Source organism: Amorphotheca resinae (assembly GCF_003019875.1).
Source record: "Amorphotheca resinae ATCC 22711 unplaced genomic scaffold M430scaffold_8, whole genome shotgun sequence".
Lineage (NCBI taxonomy): Eukaryota > Fungi > Ascomycota > Leotiomycetes > Helotiales > Amorphothecaceae > Amorphotheca > Amorphotheca resinae.
In genome coordinates this window covers 238,164-258,824 of record NW_020194478.1, presented here as the reverse complement: position 1 = coordinate 258,824, position 20,661 = coordinate 238,164, and the positions used below count along the sequence as shown (strand labels likewise).

Here is a 20,661-nt window from a genome sequence, read left to right as displayed (position 1 = left end):
TCGAATGCGAAAGCGACAACGAAAACTGCATGATCCAGTAACTCCATGATTCGCTGATTCTGGGGTAGTGGAGCTGAAGTTTAACTCCGTATTTGTTGCTGCGTAGGGCTATCCCCGGACGGACCGTGGGACGGGCCGCCCGGATCGGGCGGAGGATCGCTTTTACATAATCTTTCGCGCCGCGATAAAGATTAAATAGGTATGAGAAGGACTTTTCATTTTCTTTTGAAGTTTGTATAAATTGTTAATTGCTGCGTCGGTGTAGACTTGCACTTGTATGTTTCTCTGTATCTCTCTGTCTTGATCCTGAAGTTGACGGCTCCCCCACTCTAAGCCGCGAATTTATGCCTGGGACTCTAATGCGAGTTGAACATAGAAAGGAAGATATTTCACCGACAGGACTTCTCACGTGAAAAGGATACCGAGACTTGAAGGGTCTATTATTTAAATTTATTTCTGTTTTCTCGAACTTGGGAACAGTCTAGAGTTATAATTCGGGAACCCCCTTATATCTCTTGACTCGCCCAATGTCTACCGAGACGGCTTCTGGCGTCCTTCCAGACGAGGAGAAACAACAACCCGAGAAGCAATTGCAGCCTGACAGCAGCGAAGATGAATTTCTAGTTGGTTGGGATGGTGAACATGACCCTCTCAATCCTCGGAACCTTTCCCTGGTGCGGAAATGGCTTATTGTGATCATTATATCAATGGGAAACTTGCTTGTGTGAGTGCTACTACTCCTGTTCGTCACGAGTCTATGCTGATATTCCACAGAACATTAGCCTCATCTATTTACTCGGAATCTATTGTACAACTCAAGGAACGCTTCCACAAGTCCCAGGAGGTTGTAACGCTTGGCTTATCGCTGTTTGTTTTTGGGCTGGCAGTTGGACCCATGGTTCTAGGTCCACTATCTGAGGTCGGTACCTTTCATCTCCTTGAAAGATCCATTCTGACAGAGTCCAAGTTCTATGGCCGAAGACCGATCTATATTATATCTGTCTTCTTTTTCATCATGTTCTTGATCCCCGAGGCCGCAGCGCAGAACATCCAGACTATTATCGTTGGAAGATTCCTGGATGGGATATCTGGGAGTGCGTTCCTGAGTGTCGCGGCCGGCACGGTAGCAGACCTGTTTGAACCCTCCCAGATCCAGCGACCAATGATGCTCTACACCCTCGCCCCATTCCTGGGTCCCGTGCTCGGTCCCCTGGTTGGAGGGTTCATCAATTCCTTCACCACATGGTAATGTCCAATCTCTCGCGGTAGAGGCTAGCCCGCTAACAACTTCATAGGCGCTGGTCCTTCTACATCCTGATCATCTGGGCCGGCGTTATCCTTGCCTGCCTGGTAGCCGTACCTGAAACCCTGCACCCCGTCCTGCTCGCCCGCAAAGCAGCGGCGCTCCGCAAAAGCACCGGCAACCCCGCCTACCACTCAGCATCTGAAGACGCCCGCGCCCAGAAGTCCATCCCCCGAGCGCTTATGAACTCCATCTACCGGCCCTTCCAGCTCCTGCTCCTAGAACCCATGTGTCTGAGTCTATGCATCTACTCTGCCCTCCTCCTCGGCATCCTCTACCTCTTCTTCGGCGCCTTCCCCCTCGTCTTCAGCACCAACCACGGCTTCACGCTCTGGCAAACCGGTCTCACCTTCCTCGGCCTTGTCGTCGGCCAGATCGCCGCCATCCTAACCACCCCGTTCTGGCAGAAGAACCACGCTCGCCTCGTCGCCAAAGCGAACGCCAACCTTCCCGAGGGTGAGAAGCCCCCCAAGCCCGACCCCGAGCTACGTCTCCCGCCCGCCATCCTCGGGGGCGTCCTCGTCCCCATCGGCCTCTTCTGGTTCGGCTGGACCACCTACCGCTCGGTCCACTGGATCGTCCCCATCATCGGCAGTGTCTTCTTCGGCGCTGGGTAAGGACCCCCCTTCCCTCGCACCACTCCCATTTTCTAACAACTAGAAGCATGTTCTTCGTCTTCTCCGGCGTCTGGACTTTCCTCGTTGACGCATACCCCGGATACGCCGCTAGCGCGCTCGCCGCCAACAGTTTCGCGCGCTGCATGTTCGCTGGTGCTTTTCCTCTCTTTGGCGATCAAAGTTCGTCCCCCCCCCCATCCCTCCCCCCCTTTATTCCCCCTAGACCAACTAACACCCCCCAGTGTATAAAAAGCTCGGCTACCAATGGGCCACATCCCTCCTAGCCTTCCTAGCTCTCGGCATGATGCCATTCCCGTACGTCCACTTTCCCCAGCCCCCCCACTTAAGCATAATCGAGAAAACTAACCGTCCCTATGTGCGATATACAGATATCTCTTCTTCCGCTACGGCAGGATCTTGCGCGCGAAGAGTACGTTCGCTTCTGCATAGGTCAGTCAGCTAGAGCGAGCGAGCGTGCCATCTCGAGTTTATCTTGGAGTGAGCTCGAGTGAGCTCGAACACGTGTGTGTGTGTGTGAGAGCCGGTGTGGAAAGTGAAGAAGAAGAGGAGATTGATCTATCTATCTATATAATCCATTCATCCATATTCTATACCCGTTTAATCATCCTCCTCATCATCAGGCAAAACAAAAAGAAGACATCAGAAAAATAGAGATTTTTCAAAGAATTTAGAAATATTATTTATATCATGTATATATATGTATGTACCTACTTATAGTTCAGTACTATACAAAGGTTCGGGAATCGATCGATTGATCGGTGTGAGTGTTTAAATTCTGATATAATTGCGGATTCGGGTAGAAAAGGGGAGTCAAGAAGCGAGCGAGCGAGCGAGCGATACACAAGTTAATATTCAAATCAGACAACCATCTAGATCTAGCCATGCGCGCAAAGCAAAAGGTATCTTTCCTTATATTTCCAATTCGTAACGGGTCATAAAACATCTACATATGTATCATCGTCATCGTCATCATCATGTTTTTTCATCATCGTGATATCCCATCCGTATCCGAATCTTCCTTCCCAGAAGCAGCAGCAGCAGCTATGTTGAAATACGGATGGGTGGTTGGGTTCATCCCGTACGTGTTGGTTGCCCGTCGTGAAATCCAAAAGAAAATAGGTAAGAAGAAAAGTGACAATAGGAGAAAGCCGCCGTGCCGTGCCGTACCATGCAAGCAATCGTCAAGCGCCATCATCTCTTCGTTCAAACTCCGCGTTTACCAAATTTATCCAATGGTCCTCCCATGTGGTAGGTATTTACCTGAGTGACCGACGGGGCGGGCGTCGCCCATCGTATATGATCTCCCGCTCTATGATCCTCTCATCTTCGTATTCCGGTAGAGCCCTTGATCTTCTTCGCTCGATTCGCTCCCACTCCTCGCGTTCCCGTTCCCTCTTCTCCATGCGGGCGCGCTCTCGCTCGATCTCGCGGATCCGCTCTTGGCGTTCACGGCGGATCTGCTCCGAGAGTTTGACTAGCTGGAGGACGTCTTCCTTTGTGGTTGTTAGCAATTGCCTGCGACATGTGAGGGGTAGGGGGACGCACATAACGTAGGTACTGAAGAACATAGAAAAAGTATTCTGTCTCCTCGTAGTCATAACCGAGTTGCTGGATAGCTTCCGCCACCACGAGATCCTTTGTGATTTCTGTCCAGAGATCACCGACTCGATTCTTAGGGGCTCGCGGCGGGCCGAGTCGTCGATCGGAAGATTCCTCGATCCGCTCGTATTCGCGCTCCCGCTCGTAGACCCCGCTACCTTCTCGTCGTCGGTTTGAAGTTGAGATCTGAATCTCTAACCCGGAATTCTCTCTCCTCGGCTCCTCAATCCTCCTATCTTCTCTAATCTCCACCCTCTCCCGCTCCCGCTCAGGCTCCCGTTGAGGAATGAACTTGGATCTCCGAACGCCGTTATATCGCTGCCAGGTAATCTCCTCCGACCCACCTCCAACACCGTCCATCCTCACCCTCTCTGTTCCAGGTGGGACATCCACGATGGACCAATCCTTCGTGGCGCCATTGTAAGCTTCTCCAATATACGCCCTCTCATCCATCTTTCGGTTATAGTAATCAGCCTCGTTCTCATCATCCCTGATATCCATATGGATTGTGGGTCTATAACCTGGTCGTGCACTCAAACTCCTCCGCCTATTGATCGACAGCATGTTATCGCGCACCTTGAGCTTGTCGTGCTCTTGTTCATAGATGACGGTATCATCATAGTAGTTGTCGCGGCGTGGTGGTAATGAGTTCGAGGAGGCATGGGGGGAGGCTTGGGGCGTGCGAGAGCGATTCTTTGTGTGGATATCAACTTCGGTGTTGTTCCGCGAGGTGTAGATGTCGATATCTGTTTCTTTGACGCGAGGAGGGGAGCTGCGGCGGGGTGGTGGAGGTGGGGAAGGCACGCGAGCGCGAACTTCATAACCTTGGGATCTAAGATTAGAATGGATTTCAATAGGACAGAGATCGCAAAACGTACCATGATCAATGTGTCTATGATGGGTAATGACTTCCTGGTGGATCGGGGGAGCGCGGATAATTGGGGGCGGGGGAGAAGGCGATGGTGAAGGAGAAGGGCTACGGGATGGTCGTCTCTCCTCGCGGGTCTCGGTGATTCGAATACGCTCAGAGCGGACTGGGGAAGGACTTCTTCCCCGTTCCCGCTCAATGATCCTCTCACGATAACGAACGGGGGACGGTGAACGTTCTCGTACTGGAATCCTCTCCCGGGTTTCAATAACTCGTGCGCGAAGTTGTTGAGGAGGTGGGGAAGTTGATCGCTCCCTCTCCCGTTCTATGATCTTCTCCCGATATCTAACGGGACTTGGAGATCGCGGTCTGCGTTCGAGCGGGCGGCTGAAAATATCTTTGTCCCGCTCCCTCACTACCAGCGTTCCTCCTTCGTTTTTGCCATAATCTTCTCGTAAGAAATCCAACCGACGATCGGGTTCCCGCCTCTCCCGCCGGATGAAGTCGATTTCTTCATAATCTCGGTCTCGTTCACGGACCTGCACAGGTGGTCGTCTTGCTGGCTCTTCGCGGATAAATGTGTCGCGCTCCTCATAGACGCTATCTCGATCGCGGGGTCGTGATGGTGGAGGTCTTGATCGCGGGGCCTCGTCGCGGATATAGGTATCACGCTCCTCGTAGACACTCCCACCTCGTCTAGACATGGCTCGTATGTTGCAAGCTTTGGTTGTAATTAAAAAGGAGAAAGAACGAAGAAGAGGGAGTACTGTTGGAAGTGAGAGCGATCGAATGCAAAATACTCAAGAGTGAAGGATGGGGCTCATGTGCAAGGTATGGGTATAGTTCGATGGGTCTTTCGAATGGATTCCTGCTTGGAGGGATGACGACGGGAGGCACTTGTCAGGCAAAAGAATGCAGGCAAAAGAATGGTGCGCGGTCACAGGCCAGGAATCATGGATGTAATGTGAAACTCGCGCCCACCAGGCCGTCCCCTCTCGAGTCTCGACCGGTCACTGGCCCGCTAAAGCCAGAAAGTCAAGCGGATGGGGGGCACGCGGTGCAGGGCTCTGCAGAGTCTCCAGAGGTCCAGGGAAGAGCAGGCTGCGGCTGTCTTTCTTCTCTCTCTTCCCCACTCGCTATTCGTCTTGTCGAGACCGAGTAGGGTTGGAGAGCTGTCGAATCAGGCAAAGGGCAACTTGCGAGGAGCTGTTGAGGGCAATTCCGGGATAAAGGTCTTGGAGGATGCTGAACTAACCTCTGGACTCTGGAGACATTTGTTTGTTTGTTGGTGGTTGAAGGGACGGGCCGGGTTCTGGTGCGAGGAGGGGGAGGGGAAGGCGATTCGGATTCTTGATTCAAAGCGGATCCTTCCGTCGCTCGCCTGCATCACGTGTTCGCCTCCAAGCCACCCCTTTCACGATCCTTTGCGCAGCGCTGAGCTATTCCTGTCCTCCTGCATCCATCATCCATCCTCGCTCAATCATCTTCAGCGGCGGTCAAGGACAGGATCTCAGGTATTTATTTGTATCATGGCGCGGCCTCGCGCTGGCCTCTTCCCAGAGGAGTGCAGCAGCTGCGAAAGATCAACGCCCAGTCCTCTGCACATCCATTCCTCTAGCATCAGCCTCCACGAGCGTCAATTGGCACGCAACAAGTGTTTGCAAAAATCTCTACACGTTTCTCTTCATGGGAGTATTATCAAAGACGATCCCATCTGATCGCTTTCTCAGCGTCAACCTCGGTTCAATAAGCCACCGAATACGCCGTCTCTGTGCTTTTATCAGCCGGAACAATTCGAGAGTGGATGATCGTCCCCTCCCCGCAATATGCAACGTCGTAGATTATCCAGTCTCCAAGCAGGGGCATAATCCTATAACCACGATGAAGCTTCACCTCCCTGAGTGCCGTCGTAAGAAACAACTGTCAAAGTCAACGAGATAGTTGTCTCGTCGTACCGTCATTCGAGGCTTTCTTAAAAAGATACCCAGATTTCCATCGAGAAACCCTGCTGCGATCATGCGCATCTTCTTTCTGCTCAGCGTGCTTTCCATGGCGTTACTATCAGTTCAGGGAAAGGGCCTCTGGTCGAGCACTCCAGCCGCTTTTGAAGATCTTACCAGAGAGACTTACCCTATTGGTAATGGCAGGTTAGGAGGTATGAAATGACCCCCTCTGTTGCGCTCACGGGATATTTACCAAATGCGTCAAGCTATGCCGCTTGGTCCCCCAGGGGCTGAGAAGGTAGTTCTCAATATTGACTCGCTGTGGTCCGGTGGCCCCTTCGAGACAGCTGTGAGTTGGTCTCGTGTCTCTTGTAAGAACTGGGCTGAGAATCTGTCATCAGAATTACACGGGCGGGAACCCAACTTCCCCGGTCGATGAATACCTCCCCGGGATTAGGGATTGGATTTTCCAGAATGGCACGGGAAGTATGCTCTCTCCCCCACTCTCCATTTCCAAGTCTATCTTCTACTAGACTGCATATTCCAATGGCCAAACTTCGCACGTCCCATGAAACCTGACGTTCCTTAGACGTCTCCCAGCTTCTTGGAAATGAGAACAGTTATGGAAGCTATCAGGTGTTCGCCAATCTCTCAATTGCCATCGACGGTATAACGTCTGCAACCAGCTACAATCGATCCCTCGATTTCAGCAATGGCCTTCACACGACAACCTATACAGCAGACGATGGGAACCACTACACTTCAACTGTCTATTGCTCTTATCCTGACCAGGTTTGCGTTTACGACCTCTCTTCCAGCTCTCCCTTTCCAAACATTGCTGTCTCTCTGGAGAACCAACTTACCTCGGCGCCGTATTCCACATCTTGTGATGCCCAAGGTCAGTTTGTTGTCTTGGCAGGAGTCACCCAAGAAGGGCCACCTCGAGGTATGCAATATGAGGGGAAAGCTCGATTGATGAGTGGGATTAGGACAACGTATTGCAGTGGTTCTTCGCTGATTATACCATCTGACTCCACAACTCGGAAGTTTAGTCTTGTGATTGGTGCAGCTACCAATTATGATCAACTAGCCGGCAATGCTGCAAGTAATTTCTCCTTCGCCATGCCTGGTTCTGATCTCAGCCACACAAACCCCTTCCTGGGCCCAATTGTCACATCAATCACATCTGCAGCGATTGCAAAAGCCGAACGAGACATCCGACAAGCTCATATTGCAGATTACCAGGGCCTAGCTGACCAGTTCGCATTAGAACTTCCAGATATGGCTGGGTCATCTGGTCTGGAAACGTCGGTCATTATTGGCCGGTACAATGCATCGGGTCCCGGCGATCCATATCTCGAGTCGACACTCTTTGCTTTAGGGCGGCACCTCTTCATATCCTCCGCCAGAGACAATTCTCTCCCACCAAATCTGGCTGGCAGATGGAGTGAAACAATCGACGCTGCCTGGGGCGCTGATTATCATGCCAACATCAACTTCCAGATGAATCACTGGGGAGTTGACCAGACGGGGCTGGGAGACCTCCAGGTCGCTACCTGGAACTGTATTCAAAACGTCTGGGTGCCACGGGGAACCGAAACGGCACAACTTCTGTACGGGGCCCCCGGATGGGTCACGCATGATGAGATGAACATCTTCGGGCACACGGGCATGAAAAGTGTTGCTCAGTGGGCCGACTACCCGGCTTCCGCCGCGTGGATGATGCAGCACGTGTCCGACCACTTCTCCTATTCGCAAAACGTGACCTGGTTCCTAGATCAAGGCTACCCACTCCTGAAAGGCGTTGCTCAGTTCTGGCTTTCTCAACTCAAGCCCGACGAGTACTTCAACGACGGTACACTCGTCGTAAACCCTTGCAACTCTCCCGAACATGGACCCACAACCTTCGCATGCACACACTACCAGCAGGTAATCCATCAACTCTTCACTGATATCATCTCTTCGGAGCCTTTTCTACCAACTAGCGAGGCAGAGTTCATCGCCATTATCGCCAACGCCCTCTATACCCTCGACAAAAGCCTACATATCGGCAGTTGGGGCGAAATCAAAGAATGGAAGATCCCCGACTCTTTCGGGTACGACTTCGAGAACGACACCCACCGCCACCTCTCCCATCTTATCGGCTGGTATCCCGGCTATGGCTTCTCCTCCCTCCTGGGCGGCTACACTAACTCCACCATCCAAGAGGCAGTCGCCACGTCTTTGTACTCTCGCGGACCAGGGAACGGACCCGATGCCAATGCTGGCTGGGAGAAAGTCTGGCGCGCAGCATGCTGGGCCAGACTCAACAATACCGACGAGGCATATTTTGAACTCCGTTACGCAATTCACGAAAATTTTGCCGGGAATGGCTTGAGCATGTACAGCGGGAAAAGCCCGCCATTTCAAATCGATGCCAATTTTGGGCTTGTGGGAGCCGTACTGAGTATGTTGGTTGTGGATTTGCCGAACGATAATGGAGCGGAGCACAGGACGGTGGTGCTTGGACCCGCGATCCCCAAGAGTTGGGGAGATGGGTCTGTGAAAGGGTTGAGATTGAGAGGTGGAGGAAAGCTTGATTTTGAGTGGGACGTAGATGGTCTTGTGCTAAGTGCGAAATTGGCCGTGAGGGCGAATGGTCTTCGGATTGTCAATAAAAAGGGAACAGTGCTTGTGGAGACTTAAGATTCAGGATCGCTTGATCTCTGTCTCATACGGTTGAGTTCCCGAGAGTCTGAGTTCTCGAGGGTCTGAGTTCTCGAGGGTCTGGGTTCTCGAGAGTCTGAGTTCTTGAGATAGGTTCGAATACCGAGATATGTTGGATTTCCCAGACAGATCAGATTCACCAGACAGGTTGGATCCTTGAGATGAACTGCAAGTTCGACATGCCGTTGGCGATCCGTCCATCCTCGTATTTTCTGGACTGCTTCGACGGTCCGTACTGCTTGACGTGATCGGCAAATTAGATCCCAGATCACTGACCTCCGCTTTGTCTTCATCATTGCAGGCCACACCATCCGACGTTTTTGGGATATTTGGAGAGGCAATCTCGATGTCATTGTTTGCTCGGTTCGCTGTCGATAGGGTGTTGTTAGTGAGTGTCAGTGACAGTTGTGACGACAGATTTCCGGATCCAGAAGGGGTCTGGCGTTCGCCTTTCGAGTCCCATTCCGACGCACAGCCGCTACGCAAATATCTGTAGACGGATCGACCGCACGCTGCATTTGCCGCAATAATTCCAATATCGAGCTCCGCACTACAGGAAAGTTGATCAGTAGATTGTTCAATCAAAATAACGGCTATGGGCATGGAGTTTGTGAGAACTAACTTCGACCATATAGCGGTGATTGCGTATCTATCTGCGATCAACTGTTAGCTTTCCAGGTCATATGTGAAAAGAGCTGGGGACGTACAGGACAGGTCAGTTCTACTTGGCCCCAATGACGAAACTCTAGCAATCGCGCACCCGGTCGCTCTAGCACCACGTCAGCTCTTGCAGGGCAGGGAGAGACCTCGATCGCAACGTACACCAAGCCCAAACTCATCAGGCCACACAACAATACCTTGACCGGAAGAGCGATCTTAAGATTAATCAACACCAGGACCGGCAGCAATGAGCAGATCAAATCGGTGAGGATGGAATAGCCTCGGGGTGCGTCAGCAACCAGAACAATACGGGCGGGGATGGCAGCTGCGACGCACCAACTTGGACATAGATGGAGTAAATCCTGATCTGAGGGCTCCAGCAGGTGCCAGCCTCCGGCTCCCAGTACGTCTTGATGGGCGAGCATTCCGCGAGCAAGACGATGATGGGCTCGAGATTCGTGATGACCAACCCCGCCATCATGGCGTACAGCCACCACTCGATCGCCCGCGTCGAGAAGATGCGTAGCAGGAGAAGACAGATTAAATCTTCAGAAGGCAGATGGCCGGGAAGAGAATCAGCTGTGTGTACCAGCTCGACCGCACGATCCACTCGTACTGCTGGTCGCTCAGGTACCAGATATGCCGTCCATTCCCATGCTTCACGCCAACGATCTGCAACCCTATACGCGCCACGGCCAGGAGGGTAGTGATCGCGATCAGGTAATCGTCCCAGCCCAGCTGGTGATAGACTCTGCGAACCCAACAGCGCAAGGCAGTCATGACGATGGCGATGCTCGTCAGGGTGCACGTCAGCGCGAGAAGGATGATCCCCTTATTCTCATCGGGGGGCAGGGGGTCGGGCGGCGGGGATGTAGGGGCAGACATCGCAATCGAAGATACAACCCAGGCAGCGCAACAGAATCATGAGGGAGGGGGTAGTGAAGACAGGACGGAAGCGCTCATACACCCAGAACAGGAAAAGGGAAACCAGCAACCCAATATACTCCTCAACGCAGCTTCTGTCATTCTCCGCGGCTACCACGCCCTCTACTTCTAAGATCGGTCATTCTTGGTTTCTTTATATTACATCTTCAGCATCATGAAGAGCTCGGTACAGACATATATACCTCAGATACACAATGATGAAATGTCCTTTTTTGATGACCGTCCTATCCACGTGACACCCCCAGCCCACGACCAGCAGCCAATCAGAACGAGCCCTCCACCCCAAGAACCAGAAATCTAGAACCTTATTACGACCCAGCTCAACGAAACCTCCCGAATAGTTTAATTATAGCGAGACTCTAAGAGCAGAGCCTCGCCCGGTGACCCGCTTTCCGTTCCATCGGTCTCCACGTCCTGGCTTCGGCATCGGGATTCGGGACCGGCTGGTGCGGGTAAGGCGGTGGCGAAACGGATGTAGACAAGACGGTGGGAATAAGAGGCGGCCAGTCTGGTCTGATAGGCTTGATATTATTTCCGTGTGGGACGGAGGAGGGGGCTTGTAGTTTGGGTTATGGAGACGTAAAGAGGGATTTGGGGGGTGGTTCTGAATTCCGGTTCTGGATTTCTGGGTCTTTGATTTATTGTACAATGAACGAACGCGCTTGTTAAACAGGTAGAAAGAGTAAAGTTCAGCAACTAGCCAGATCAGATATCCTTAGGGGTTCGAATTTATTTCGGAAGAAAAAAGGGTCGAATTTTGTAGTTGAAAAGGTTGTTTATTAGTACGACGTCAGCTCTTTTAAGATAGGTTCTCTCCAGGGCCCAGGGTGGGCGGCCTCGGAGTTGTAATATCTGTACCTATGTATCCTTGTACCTGAGTCAAGAGCGGGTCCTAGGGACATAGGTTCTTGTTGACTTCGTTCCTGGGACAATTAATGTAAGAGGCATTCTTCAAGACTTATAGCCCTTGTTCTGTACCCCAGCTCTTGATCGCTCTCGATACGAGATGCGGGGTTTATCTGAGAAGTGGAGAGAGCTTTTTTCTTTTCTTTTATCTTATCTCCCCGTTTTGGCTCCTCTCTTCACTGCTGTGTAGTAGCATTGACTAGACAGGGCTCTATGCTTCCGTGGAGATGTAGATACATGCCTTCAGCTACAGCTTGGCCAGATGCGCCCCACACACAGATCGCTCATAAAACAGGGCAGATGGCGCTTCTCCAGGGTGTTGCAAATCCTACCTCCCTGAGTCCGACATCGTGAGTGTCACTGATGGCGCGGTTATCACAGTGTGCGGGCAGCGCCCTCTTCACCACCCACCTTCTAATCCTACTTTCAATATGTCAGTCCATCATAGCTGCCGAGTTTCAGGGGAAATGGGCCAACAAAACCTACGACTTTGTAAGAATTCCGCTGATCGCCAACCGTCCAACTCAGGACTTACGCCCGTGATGTAGATTGTGGTCGGAGGGGGTACTGCTGGTCTGGCAGTTGCTACACGCATCAGCCAAGGCTTGCCAGAGAGTTCCATCCTCGTCCTGGAAGCTGGCCCTGACGCAGTAGACGAGAGCAGGATCAACATACCCGGTCTCAAAGGCTCGACGATCGGGACTCAGTACGACTGGAATTTCACCACGGTCCCGCAGCCGCACGCAGGCGGGCGGAGGCTGGGCCAGGCCCGTGGCAAGGTCCTGGGCGGCAGCTCGGCGATGAATCTCATGACATGGGATCGAGCCAGTGCGCATGAGTATGATGTGTGGGAGGAGCTGGGCAACGAGGGCTGGAACTGGCGGACGATGATCAGGAATATGCTGAAAGTAGAGAGCTTCGTCCCATCAGATCGATACGGCAAGGCTGGGGTCGGCGAGGGCGGTCCTATCCAAACTCTCATCAACCGCTATGTCCCTCCGCAGCAGGACTATTTCATTCCGACCTTGGAGAACTTGGGCAGCAAGGCAAATCTGGAGTCTCTGGATGGAAATCCACTTGGAGTCATGTTCCAGCCTTCCAATATCCGAAACAGCGACTACAAGCGCTCGTACAGCGCTCATAACCCTGGATACGCTTCACTTGGCGGTTCGAACCTCCAGATCCAAACCAACACCCGGGTGCGAAAGATCAATCTTGACCAGCGTAGGGGTAGGCTTGTTGCGACGGGTGTGACGTTGGAAGACAACTCGACCATTCATGCTGAGAAGGAAGTCATCCTCTCCGCCGGTTCCTTCCAGAGCCCCGGCCTTCTGGAGCTGTCTGGCATTGGTGATAAAAGCATCCTTTCCGCGGCGGGGATTCCGTGCCTCTTGAATCTCCCTGGTGTAGGTGAGCACTTGCAAGACCATGTCCGGATTGAGAATTCATACCAGCTTCTGCCCAATTACACTTCGTTTGATGCTCTCAGATACAACACCACGTTTGCCGCACAACAGCTCGCCCTCTACAATGCCAGTATGATATCAGCGTATGATTATACCGGGAGCGGATATGCATTTGTGAACTGGAAGCAAGCTCTAGGCAATGACTCGGCCCTGCTCTCCCTTGCTCGACAAGCCGCCCACAACCCGCTCACCTCATCTCCATTTGAGCGCACCAGAGCCAAGATCCTCCTTGATTACCTGCACGACGAATCCAAGCATGTTCCGCAAGTCGAGGTGATCTTTTCCGACGGCTACACCGGTGTGAAAGGCTACCCACCCGTATCCTCCCCCCTCTACGGCGCCAGCTTCTTCACCCTGATCGCATCAATCCAGCATCCCTTCAGCCTCGGCTCCGTCCACATCACCTCGCCCTCCCTCACCACGCCTCCATCCATCAACCCCAACTATCTGGCCCAAGAATACGACATCCAAGCCACTATTGCCGCCGCCCAGTACCTCCGCCAGATCGCCAACACCGCGCCTCTCCGCGCCATCTGGTCCTCCGAGTACGAACCCGGCCTCGCTGTCGTGGGCAGCACCGGCCCCGACGCCGACTCCCAGTGGAGAACATACGTGACGAACAATAGCTTGACTATCTACCACCCGGTCGGGACGTGCGCCATGCTGCCCCGGAGCCAGAACGGCGTCGTGGATGCGGACCTGATGGTGCACGGCACGCGGAACTTGCGCGTCGTGGATGCGAGTGTGATTCCCGTGTTGCTCTCGGCGCATATTCAGACGGCCGTGTATGGGATCGCGGAGATGGCGGCGGAGAGGATTATCGAGAGTTGGGCTGGCTGATCAAGAGGCGTGTCTTGGATGGGCAAATGGATTTTCTATTGTGGCCTTGCTTCTCGAGTTGTACTTGTGCACCTACAACCCTACCGCAGTACGGCTTCATATGATATCATGCTTCAGAGCTCCTTCGGGGGAATTACAAAAATGTCTACGGGCCCTATATTAATGAGCAGGTGCTTCTAAGAGAGGTTTCAGCCCTATAACGCCATTATATTGTATTCGTTCTCAAAGAGATTCTCTTTCAACAATGTCAAGCAAGACTTCTGACAAAAATTAGGAGAGTAGTGACAAATCCTGCCAACCATGCAAGCGTCGTTAGTGGATCAGTAAGTCACATATTCTTTTGTATCCAATCCTATCATTGGTGGCTATTAATGGTTCTGTTGATACTTTGGTTCTGCTTGACTTCGGGCCGTAGTTGGCACCTGTCTATGTCTTAGCGGCTTCTGTCTACACATAACTTCCGTTGAGGACTTCGTGTCTTTTCACCGATATTTAGACAAAAGGTCATTTGTTTATTTGGGAGCTACCAGGTATGAGAGGACTGGTAAAGTTCTGTCTTGAGCAAGTTATACAGAAAATGGATTCCTGCGCACCTCAAGATCACCTTCCCTACTTACATATTTCAGCGAGCGTTTCTACGAAAGCCTCATTACATCCATGGCATATGCAATTCTCAACTTCCTTTAGCCAAAGAGAAGTCTCTAGACACTCGGTCATGAATTTTCCTCACACTTCTCCTCATGCGCCTTAGTGGGTGTCCATGGCCAAACCCTCGCTCCTCCATCTTGATCACCGATCCTCTTCTCTCAGTAAGACATTGCATCACGGGTTACAGCGCCAGCTATTTATCCCTCTGCCCTTTCCCTGGATCCTGACGGGTAGTGACGCCGATCTTGAGCCGCTTACCCTGTTCTCATCCCCGCTACGCCCATAGGGATTCTCAATTCTGTAAATTCTGTTGTTGATTCGCAAGGCAAACGTCCTAAGTAGGGGGGCTTTGAAAATGCCTCCTTTCCCATGCTCGTCCGGGTAAGGTTGATATCATCGTCCATCATAGTTGATAGCCGGTTCAACATCATCCTGACTATATATACCCCTAGCATAGAAGAAGACACATCACTATGCAAGAAGGCAAGGCAGGATGATGTATACCCACCGCATTTCCTCTCAACGATTGCCAGCAATACCTCGCACCATCGCGCCGCAATATGCTCACGATCCTCGTCCTGCTGGCGATCGCCCGGCTGGCGCACGCCCACACCGCCGCCTGGGCACCCGGCATGTACTGCCAAGGCACGGCGCAGAACTGGAACGTGCCTGTGAATCCCCTGTACCGACTCCCGGCGGACGACTGGTGGTTCCAGCACGATCGGGGATGCGATGCGCTGGAGCCGCCCCCGGGCGAGTTCCTCGAGCTGCCGGCGGGAGGCACGTTCACGGTGGAGCTGGCGCACAACAAGCTGCAGACGACGCTGGGCACGTGTCCGCCGGGGCTCCAATGCATGAGTGAGTGGCCCGATGGGAGGGAGCATCCGGAGAACTGGAGTCATCCGGACGGAGACCAGTTTCGCTGGCCGGTAGGCATGGGCGATGATGGGACGACGACGGGCATGGATGGGAAGGAGCATCGGATGGGTGGGATGGGCGTGGGCGGGATGGGGATGGGGATGGGGATGGGGATGGGGATGGGGACGGGGACGGGGGGAGGGGATGGAAAAGAAGATGGCGGCACGTTCGACTGCCTGAGTGATTTCCAGCTGCACACAAGAAACGAAGAGATGGCCGCCGGCACAGCATGGGCTATCAGCTACCACCCGGATATCTCAGACGTTACAATGGAGAACCTCGTCGTATTCACCACCCTCGCTAAGTTCATCTCCCCCCTATCCCTTTCCCCCCATCTCTCTCCTCCCCCCACATACATACTAACCCCCCTTCCCTCTTTCTCAGCACCCCCTGGAAACGCCTCGCCACCTACTCCGTTCCCGCCGGGCTCCCGCCCTGCCCACCCGACGGTTGCACCTGCGCCTGGCTCTGGGTACCGAGCGGCTGCGGCGATCCAAACATGTACATGCAAGGCTACAAGTGCAACGTGACGCAGACGACATCGCGGGTGCCCGTCGCGGAGGCGAGGCCGCCGGTGCCTTGCGCGGGGGACGCGAGCGCGTGCGTTAAGGGCGCGAAACAGATCATTGCTTGGCATCGTGAGTTCTCTTTCCTCTTCTCTCCGTGGGGAGGAGGTATGTGTGAAAGGGGGTGTATGTATAGGTATGCTGATCTGAATGTAGAACTAGATGGAAATAACGTAGACTCGGATTATTACTACCCGGGATATAATACGGATATGGGCTGGAGTAACGGTATTATCCATCCATCTCTGCACCTCTCTCTCCACCCTTCCCTCCCCCCCCCCCCCCTCCTTTAAACCAGCGCGAAAGAAAAGAAAGAAAACTAATACATAATACTTCATACCCAGCAGGCGCCCAAAACGATATCTTCGAGACGGATCACGAAAATTGGAAATAAAGGGGGGGGCTGATTCTGAGTTCCAATTGGAATTTAGGGGAGGGTTTGGGGGGGGGGGGGGGGGGTTAGATATCTTATTTTTATATATCATATGAGATTTTTGACGATTATTTGACCTGTATTATTGTCTCCCTCTCTCTCGTGCACCTACCTACACTATCAAATTCACATCCCCTTACACCCGGCTCTGTATACCTACCTACCCTACCCTACCTCCTATAAATCAGCGATCGCGCCCCTTTATCATATGTCTGTCTAGACATATCAAGCTCATTATTCGAAATATTATAATGCGAATAGGTAGTGAGTGATGTAAGGAGAGAATGATCTCAGGTATCTTGGGAGGGTGGTAGTGGTGTTGGTGGTTTATTTGCTGGTATCGTGTTGAGTAGGATTCGGGGGATGTATAGGGGGTGGGTGATAAGTAAGGTACATAATTAACAAATCATATATACAGACAGATACGTGAGGTTTAAGATGGTCAAGAGAATGAGAATCTAGAGAGAGCCTCATCATATCAATGCGAAGAGCGGGGAAGAGAGGCGCTCCTTGTTTATCTATTTATTTATCGAGTCAGGTTCTGTACAGCCGAGGTGCAAGGGAGGAAGGAAGTGTTCTAGAATAATGGGATGATATGCAATGAATGCTATCTGATCCCGTGAGGGCTGGAAGCCTGGAAGACGAATTCCTTTCAGGAGAGAGGGATAGAGAGAGAGAGATCAAGAGCATGTAAGAGATGCAATCTCAAAACCCATTGGTTTCCTGCGGGGTACTTGAGATTCCCGCATATTGTATAAAAATCAGCTGCCCATGATTATAACCATTCAAAGGTATCTCTCTCTTCAGCCTCCATGGCCGAAAGAAGGAAGTACAAGCGGATGCAGCACAACCCCAGGAGAAAGAGAGAACGCATCTCACGTGTAGCCCCTGTGGATGGCCCTCGCAATGCCCCGATCGGGCATCCACCGCTGCGAGCTGACGGTCACAAGGCGGCGGCGAAACGGGGGTTGGGAAACGCGACCTTGCCGAACATTAATAGAAAACAGCCAAGTTTCACCAATTACCAAGGGACCTGTTCAAACAAACACAGCCAGGCGAGATGCAGAGAAGGCTCGGCGACAGCGATGATCGATCGCGGCGTTCTCGGGGTCAGGAGCGAGCTTATCTCTGACAGCTGCTCTTCATTGGTCGCCTGTCGATCGCAGTTGGGTTGCGTAGGCGAGAGATAAGCATCGTGACAGGGAGGGAGAGGTTTCAAGGGATTGCGAACGCCGTGATTGGTGTAGATGCTTGGTTGGCCTCCGTGGAGGAGAGGGGGTATCCGGTACCTGTATCTAGATGTAAGGGATCAGCGAGGACGTTGGGGAATATGCAGGATGGGGATTACCGCGGTGGTTCAAATGGTATAGACACAGAGTAAGTGGCAGAGAATGGCGGTAGAAGGAAGAGGGGGAAGAAAGGAAAAGAGTGAAGGATGATGGGTGAAGAGGAGAAGAGGAGAAGAGGTGGAGATGAAGATATCAAAGATATCAAAGATATTGAAGATGATCCATAATACGGTAATAATCCTCATAATTACCTCCGTAAAGTACAATCTACCGGACCCCGTGCGTGTCTCCGCCTCCCCCAGGTTATACCTGCCTGAAACAGCCTAGCGGGAAGGCCCACGCCGATAGCTGCCGGGCCCGTCTCTCCCCGCGTCACTTTCCACTGATAAGGGGAAACGCGAGTCTCGCTATCTACGCTTTCGATATACAGTAATCAGTCAATCCGTTATAAATAAATGTATTACCTTAGATATATAGATATGTCTGTCTCTAAGACATTCATGGCTTTTGTTTCATTTTCTTCTTCTTCCTTTTCTTCTTCCTCACCTCCACCTTCACCCTCACCTTCTTTCTCCCCTCCCACCCCAGAAACACGGTAAACACCCGCGATATGGGTTCGGATCAGGATGCTCCTGGCAAACCCTCCGTCACTTCTGTCATGCCCGATGGCGACGTGCCCAATATCACAGGTTTGACCGCCGACGAGGCCGCGCTGGTCGCCCTGGGCTACAAGCAGGAGTTCAAGCGCGAGTTCTCGCTCTGGACCACCTTCTGCGTCTCGTTCGCCGTGCTGGGGCTGCTGCCCAGCTTCGCCAGTACGCTGACCTACGGCATGGGCTATGCGGGCACCGGCGGCATGGTCTGGGGCTGGCTGATCGGTTGGTTCTTCATCCAGTGTGTCGCGATGGGCATGGCGGAGCTGTGCTCGAGTATGCCGACGAGGTATGTGGTTCTGGGGCAACAACGAGAAACAGTGCTGACGAGAGAGAACAACAGCGGCGGTCTCTATTACGCCTCGGCCGTCCTGGCCCCCCCTGGATGGGGTCCCTTCGCCGCCTGGATCACTGGCTGGTCGAATTGGATGGTGCAGATTACGGGCGCGCCCTCTGTCGACTATGCCCTCGCGGCCATGATCCTGGCGGCGGCCTCCATCACACACCCCGATTATGTACCGACGAACTATCAGACCTTCCTCCTTACAGTCTGCATCATGGTTATCCACGCCTGCATTTCAAGCATGCCGACGCGGTGGATCGCCAATTTCAACTCCTACGGCTCGACCCTGAACATGGTCGCCCTGTTGGTTGTCATAATCATGATCCCTTCCTCGGTCACGGGAACAGACTCGACTCCTAAGTTCCTACCGTCAAGCCAGGTTTGGTCGATTCAGAATGGGACGGATTGGCCAGATGGAGTCGCCATTCTCATGTCCTTCATCGCTATCATCTGGACCATGTCGGGCTATGGTATGTTGTATTCAAGGGGTCGAACCTCCGAGGCGAAATGCTAACTTGCCCAAGATGCCCCTTTCCATCTCTCAGAGGAGTGTAGCAACGCCAATATTGCCTCGCCACGCGCAATAGTCATGACCAGCGGTATAGGTGGTCTGGCAGGATGGGCCCTACAGCTGGTCGTCGCATACACCGTCATCGACATCCCATCTGTCATGGGTTCTGACCTCGGACAGCCGTGGGCCTCCTACCTCGTGCAGGTGATGCCCCAAAAGACCGCTCTCGCTATCCTCGCTCTCACCATCGTCTGTGGCTTCTCCATGGGCCAGGGCTGCATGGTCGCCGCATCCAGAGTCACGTTCGCCTATGCGCGCGACGGATGTTTCCCCATGTCCTTCTGGATCAAGAGGGTCAACAAGTACACCTACACACCGGTCAACGCCGTATGGTTCAACACGGGCGTGGGCATCTGCCTGCTGTTCTTGATCTTCGGCGGGACGGTTACTATTTCTGCGTTGTTTAGCGTAGGGGCCATAGCAGCCATGATAGCCTTTACAATCCCCATCTTCATCAAGACCTTCTTCGTTGGCGACCGCTTCCGCCGCGGGCCCTGGCACCTGGGTAAATTCAGCAAGCCGGTCGGCGTCTTGTCTTGCGCTTTCATCCTCGTGATGATGCCGATCCTCTGCTTCCCCTCCGTGAGGGGCAGCGATCTGAACGCTCAACTGATGAACTGGACAGTCGTTGTATATGGCGGACCGTAAGCTCTCCCCGAGTCTCTCACCAGTAGCATATGGAATCCTGCTAACCAGCGATAGGATGACCATTGTGCTCGCTTGGTGGTTTATCTCCGCCCGTCACTGGTTCAAAGGCCCAGTCATCAACATCGAGGTATGCCTGCCTCCCTCCCCCTTATATATCCCCCTTCCAAACTAACCCCCTATCCCCAGCACCACATGATCGGCCGTGAAGTCCCCGTCACCGAAGGCATCGAGCGCATCTCTGACAGCGACTCGCCGAGCCTCGACAAGAAAGTGAAGGGCGAGACCATGACAACGCCCACCCCTCCCGATGTCAAATAAGACCCCCGCTCTCTCTCTCTTTCTGTATTTATTAGTCAGCGATTGGTGAATGATGGAAAAAACGATGATGATCTTGATGATACCTGTTTGTTTGTTTGTTTGCCTTTTTGGCTTGTATGTATGTATGTCTCGATAATCCCTTCTAAGATCAGAGAAATTCCAAAATAATCATACTTATCACGAGCCCGACGCCGAGCAGCACACATACTATCGGCTCCATGATATTATATATATGATATGATATGATGTCTCTAAAATAGGTCCCAAAAAAAAACCGAGCTATGATAATTCTAATTCCAAGCATGCCATGATCTTTCACTTACCTTACCTTCTTATATCAATCATGCTCTGCACCTCAACCCCTCATAAACCAAAACCAAAAATAACAAAAAATAAAAAA

The 20,661-nt window shown here is 52.5% G+C and overlaps 11 protein-coding genes across 11 annotated transcripts; 7 read left to right on the top strand and 4 right to left on the bottom strand.

Annotated features, from left to right (window-relative positions):
* Positions 1-527: 527 nt before the first annotated feature.
* M430DRAFT_20168 (hypothetical protein) lies at positions 528-2,370 on the top strand (the record flags this gene model as incomplete). Its single annotated transcript, XM_024864239.1, has 7 exons — positions 528-724; positions 775-919; positions 968-1,245; positions 1,296-1,916; positions 1,967-2,100; positions 2,163-2,235; positions 2,310-2,370. 7 exons carry the CDS (start codon positions 528-530, stop codon positions 2,368-2,370), a joined length of 1,509 nt encoding a protein of 502 aa, XP_024719447.1.
* A 386-nt stretch (positions 2,371-2,756) lies between these two features.
* M430DRAFT_35712 (hypothetical protein) lies at positions 2,757-3,348 on the top strand (the record flags this gene model as incomplete). Its single annotated transcript, XM_024866795.1, has 1 exon — positions 2,757-3,348. A coding segment is annotated over exon 1 (290 nt), but the record flags the coding sequence as incomplete, so codon positions are not given.
* M430DRAFT_253431 (hypothetical protein) lies at positions 3,041-5,281 on the bottom strand. Its single transcript, XM_024865229.1, has 3 exons — positions 4,419-5,281; positions 3,487-4,364; positions 3,041-3,434 (listed from the first exon to the last, which is right to left on the bottom strand). The coding sequence occupies exons 1-3, from the start codon at positions 5,110-5,112 to the stop codon at positions 3,198-3,200; spliced, it is 1,809 nt and encodes a 602-aa protein (XP_024719445.1). The 5' UTR covers positions 5,113-5,281; the 3' UTR covers positions 3,041-3,197.
* A 1-nt stretch (position 5,282) lies between these two features.
* On the top strand, positions 5,283-6,367 carry M430DRAFT_253449 (hypothetical protein). Its single transcript, XM_024865230.1, has one exon. The coding sequence runs from the start codon at positions 5,452-5,454 to the stop codon at positions 6,124-6,126; it is 675 nt and encodes a 224-aa protein (XP_024719444.1). The 5' UTR covers positions 5,283-5,451; the 3' UTR covers positions 6,127-6,367.
* Positions 6,368-6,457: 90 nt separating this feature from the next.
* M430DRAFT_51511 (glycoside hydrolase family 95 protein) lies at positions 6,458-9,036 on the top strand (the record flags this gene model as incomplete). The annotated part of the gene is made up of 4 exons (XM_024868230.1): positions 6,458-6,563; positions 6,618-6,700; positions 6,753-6,837; positions 6,941-9,036. The coding sequence occupies 4 exons, from the start codon at positions 6,458-6,460 to the stop codon at positions 9,034-9,036; spliced, it is 2,370 nt and encodes a 789-aa protein (XP_024719443.1).
* Positions 9,037-9,193: 157 nt separating this feature from the next.
* On the bottom strand, positions 9,194-10,195 carry M430DRAFT_20165 (hypothetical protein; the record flags this gene model as incomplete). The annotated part of the gene is made up of 6 exons (XM_024864238.1): positions 9,194-9,274; positions 9,334-9,607; positions 9,680-9,710; positions 9,765-9,826; positions 9,880-9,997; positions 10,054-10,195. 6 exons carry the CDS (start codon positions 10,193-10,195, stop codon positions 9,194-9,196), a joined length of 708 nt encoding a protein of 235 aa, XP_024719442.1.
* Positions 10,196-10,257: 62 nt separating this feature from the next.
* On the bottom strand, positions 10,258-10,602 carry M430DRAFT_51509 (hypothetical protein; the record flags this gene model as incomplete). The annotated part of the gene is made up of 1 exon (XM_024868229.1): positions 10,258-10,602. The coding sequence occupies one exon, from the start codon at positions 10,600-10,602 to the stop codon at positions 10,258-10,260; it is 345 nt and encodes a 114-aa protein (XP_024719441.1).
* A 1,306-nt stretch (positions 10,603-11,908) lies between these two features.
* On the top strand, positions 11,909-14,100 carry M430DRAFT_35707 (hypothetical protein). Its single transcript, XM_024866794.1, has 2 exons — positions 11,909-12,060; positions 12,117-14,100. The coding sequence occupies exons 1-2, from the start codon at positions 11,932-11,934 to the stop codon at positions 13,872-13,874; spliced, it is 1,887 nt and encodes a 628-aa protein (XP_024719440.1). The 5' UTR covers positions 11,909-11,931; the 3' UTR covers positions 13,875-14,100.
* A 982-nt stretch (positions 14,101-15,082) lies between these two features.
* Positions 15,083-16,400, top strand: M430DRAFT_20162 (hypothetical protein; the record flags this gene model as incomplete). The annotated part of the gene is made up of 4 exons (XM_024864237.1): positions 15,083-15,744; positions 15,825-16,114; positions 16,163-16,234; positions 16,354-16,400. The coding sequence occupies 4 exons, from the start codon at positions 15,083-15,085 to the stop codon at positions 16,398-16,400; spliced, it is 1,071 nt and encodes a 356-aa protein (XP_024719439.1).
* Positions 16,401-17,686: 1,286 nt separating this feature from the next.
* M430DRAFT_253396 (hypothetical protein) lies at positions 17,687-18,064 on the bottom strand. The gene is made up of 2 exons (XM_024865227.1): positions 17,788-18,064; positions 17,687-17,734 (listed from the first exon to the last, which is right to left on the bottom strand). The coding sequence occupies exon 1, from the start codon at positions 17,971-17,973 to the stop codon at positions 17,797-17,799; it is 177 nt and encodes a 58-aa protein (XP_024719438.1). The 5' UTR covers positions 17,974-18,064; the 3' UTR covers positions 17,687-17,734; positions 17,788-17,796.
* Positions 18,065-18,338: 274 nt separating this feature from the next.
* On the top strand, positions 18,339-20,115 carry M430DRAFT_104178 (hypothetical protein; the record flags this gene model as incomplete). Its single annotated transcript, XM_024860909.1, has 4 exons — positions 18,339-18,670; positions 18,725-19,194; positions 19,249-19,939; positions 19,998-20,115. 4 exons carry the CDS (start codon positions 18,339-18,341, stop codon positions 20,113-20,115), a joined length of 1,611 nt encoding a protein of 536 aa, XP_024719437.1.
* Positions 20,116-20,661: the final 546 nt, after the last annotated feature.

What these genes read in the sequence shown, in the direction of transcription:
- M430DRAFT_253396 (XM_024865227.1), bottom strand. Translation starts at nt 17,973, where the DNA reads ATGAGGATTATTACCGTATTATGGATCATCTTCAATATCTTTGATATC.
- M430DRAFT_253449 (XM_024865230.1), top strand. Translation starts at nt 5,452, where the DNA reads ATGGGGGGCACGCGGTGCAGGGCTCTGCAGAGTCTCCAGAGGTCCAGG.
- M430DRAFT_35707 (XM_024866794.1), top strand. Translation starts at nt 11,932, where the DNA reads ATGGCGCGGTTATCACAGTGTGCGGGCAGCGCCCTCTTCACCACCCAC. An exon ending in CCAACAAAACCTACGACTTT is followed by an intron (nt 12,061 to 12,116) that starts GTAAGAATTCCG and finishes CCCGTGATGTAG; the next exon opens with ATTGTGGTCGGAGGGGGTAC.
- M430DRAFT_253431 (XM_024865229.1), bottom strand. Translation starts at nt 5,112, where the DNA reads ATGTCTAGACGAGGTGGGAGTGTCTACGAGGAGCGTGATACCTATATC. An exon ending in TCATAGACACATTGATCATG is followed by an intron (nt 4,365 to 4,418) that starts GTACGTTTTGCG and finishes TTAGATCCCAAG; the next exon opens with GTTATGAAGTTCGCGCTCGC. An exon ending in TTCTTCAGTACCTACGTTAT is followed by an intron (nt 3,435 to 3,486) that starts GTGCGTCCCCCT and finishes ACAACCACAAAG; the next exon opens with GAAGACGTCCTCCAGCTAGT.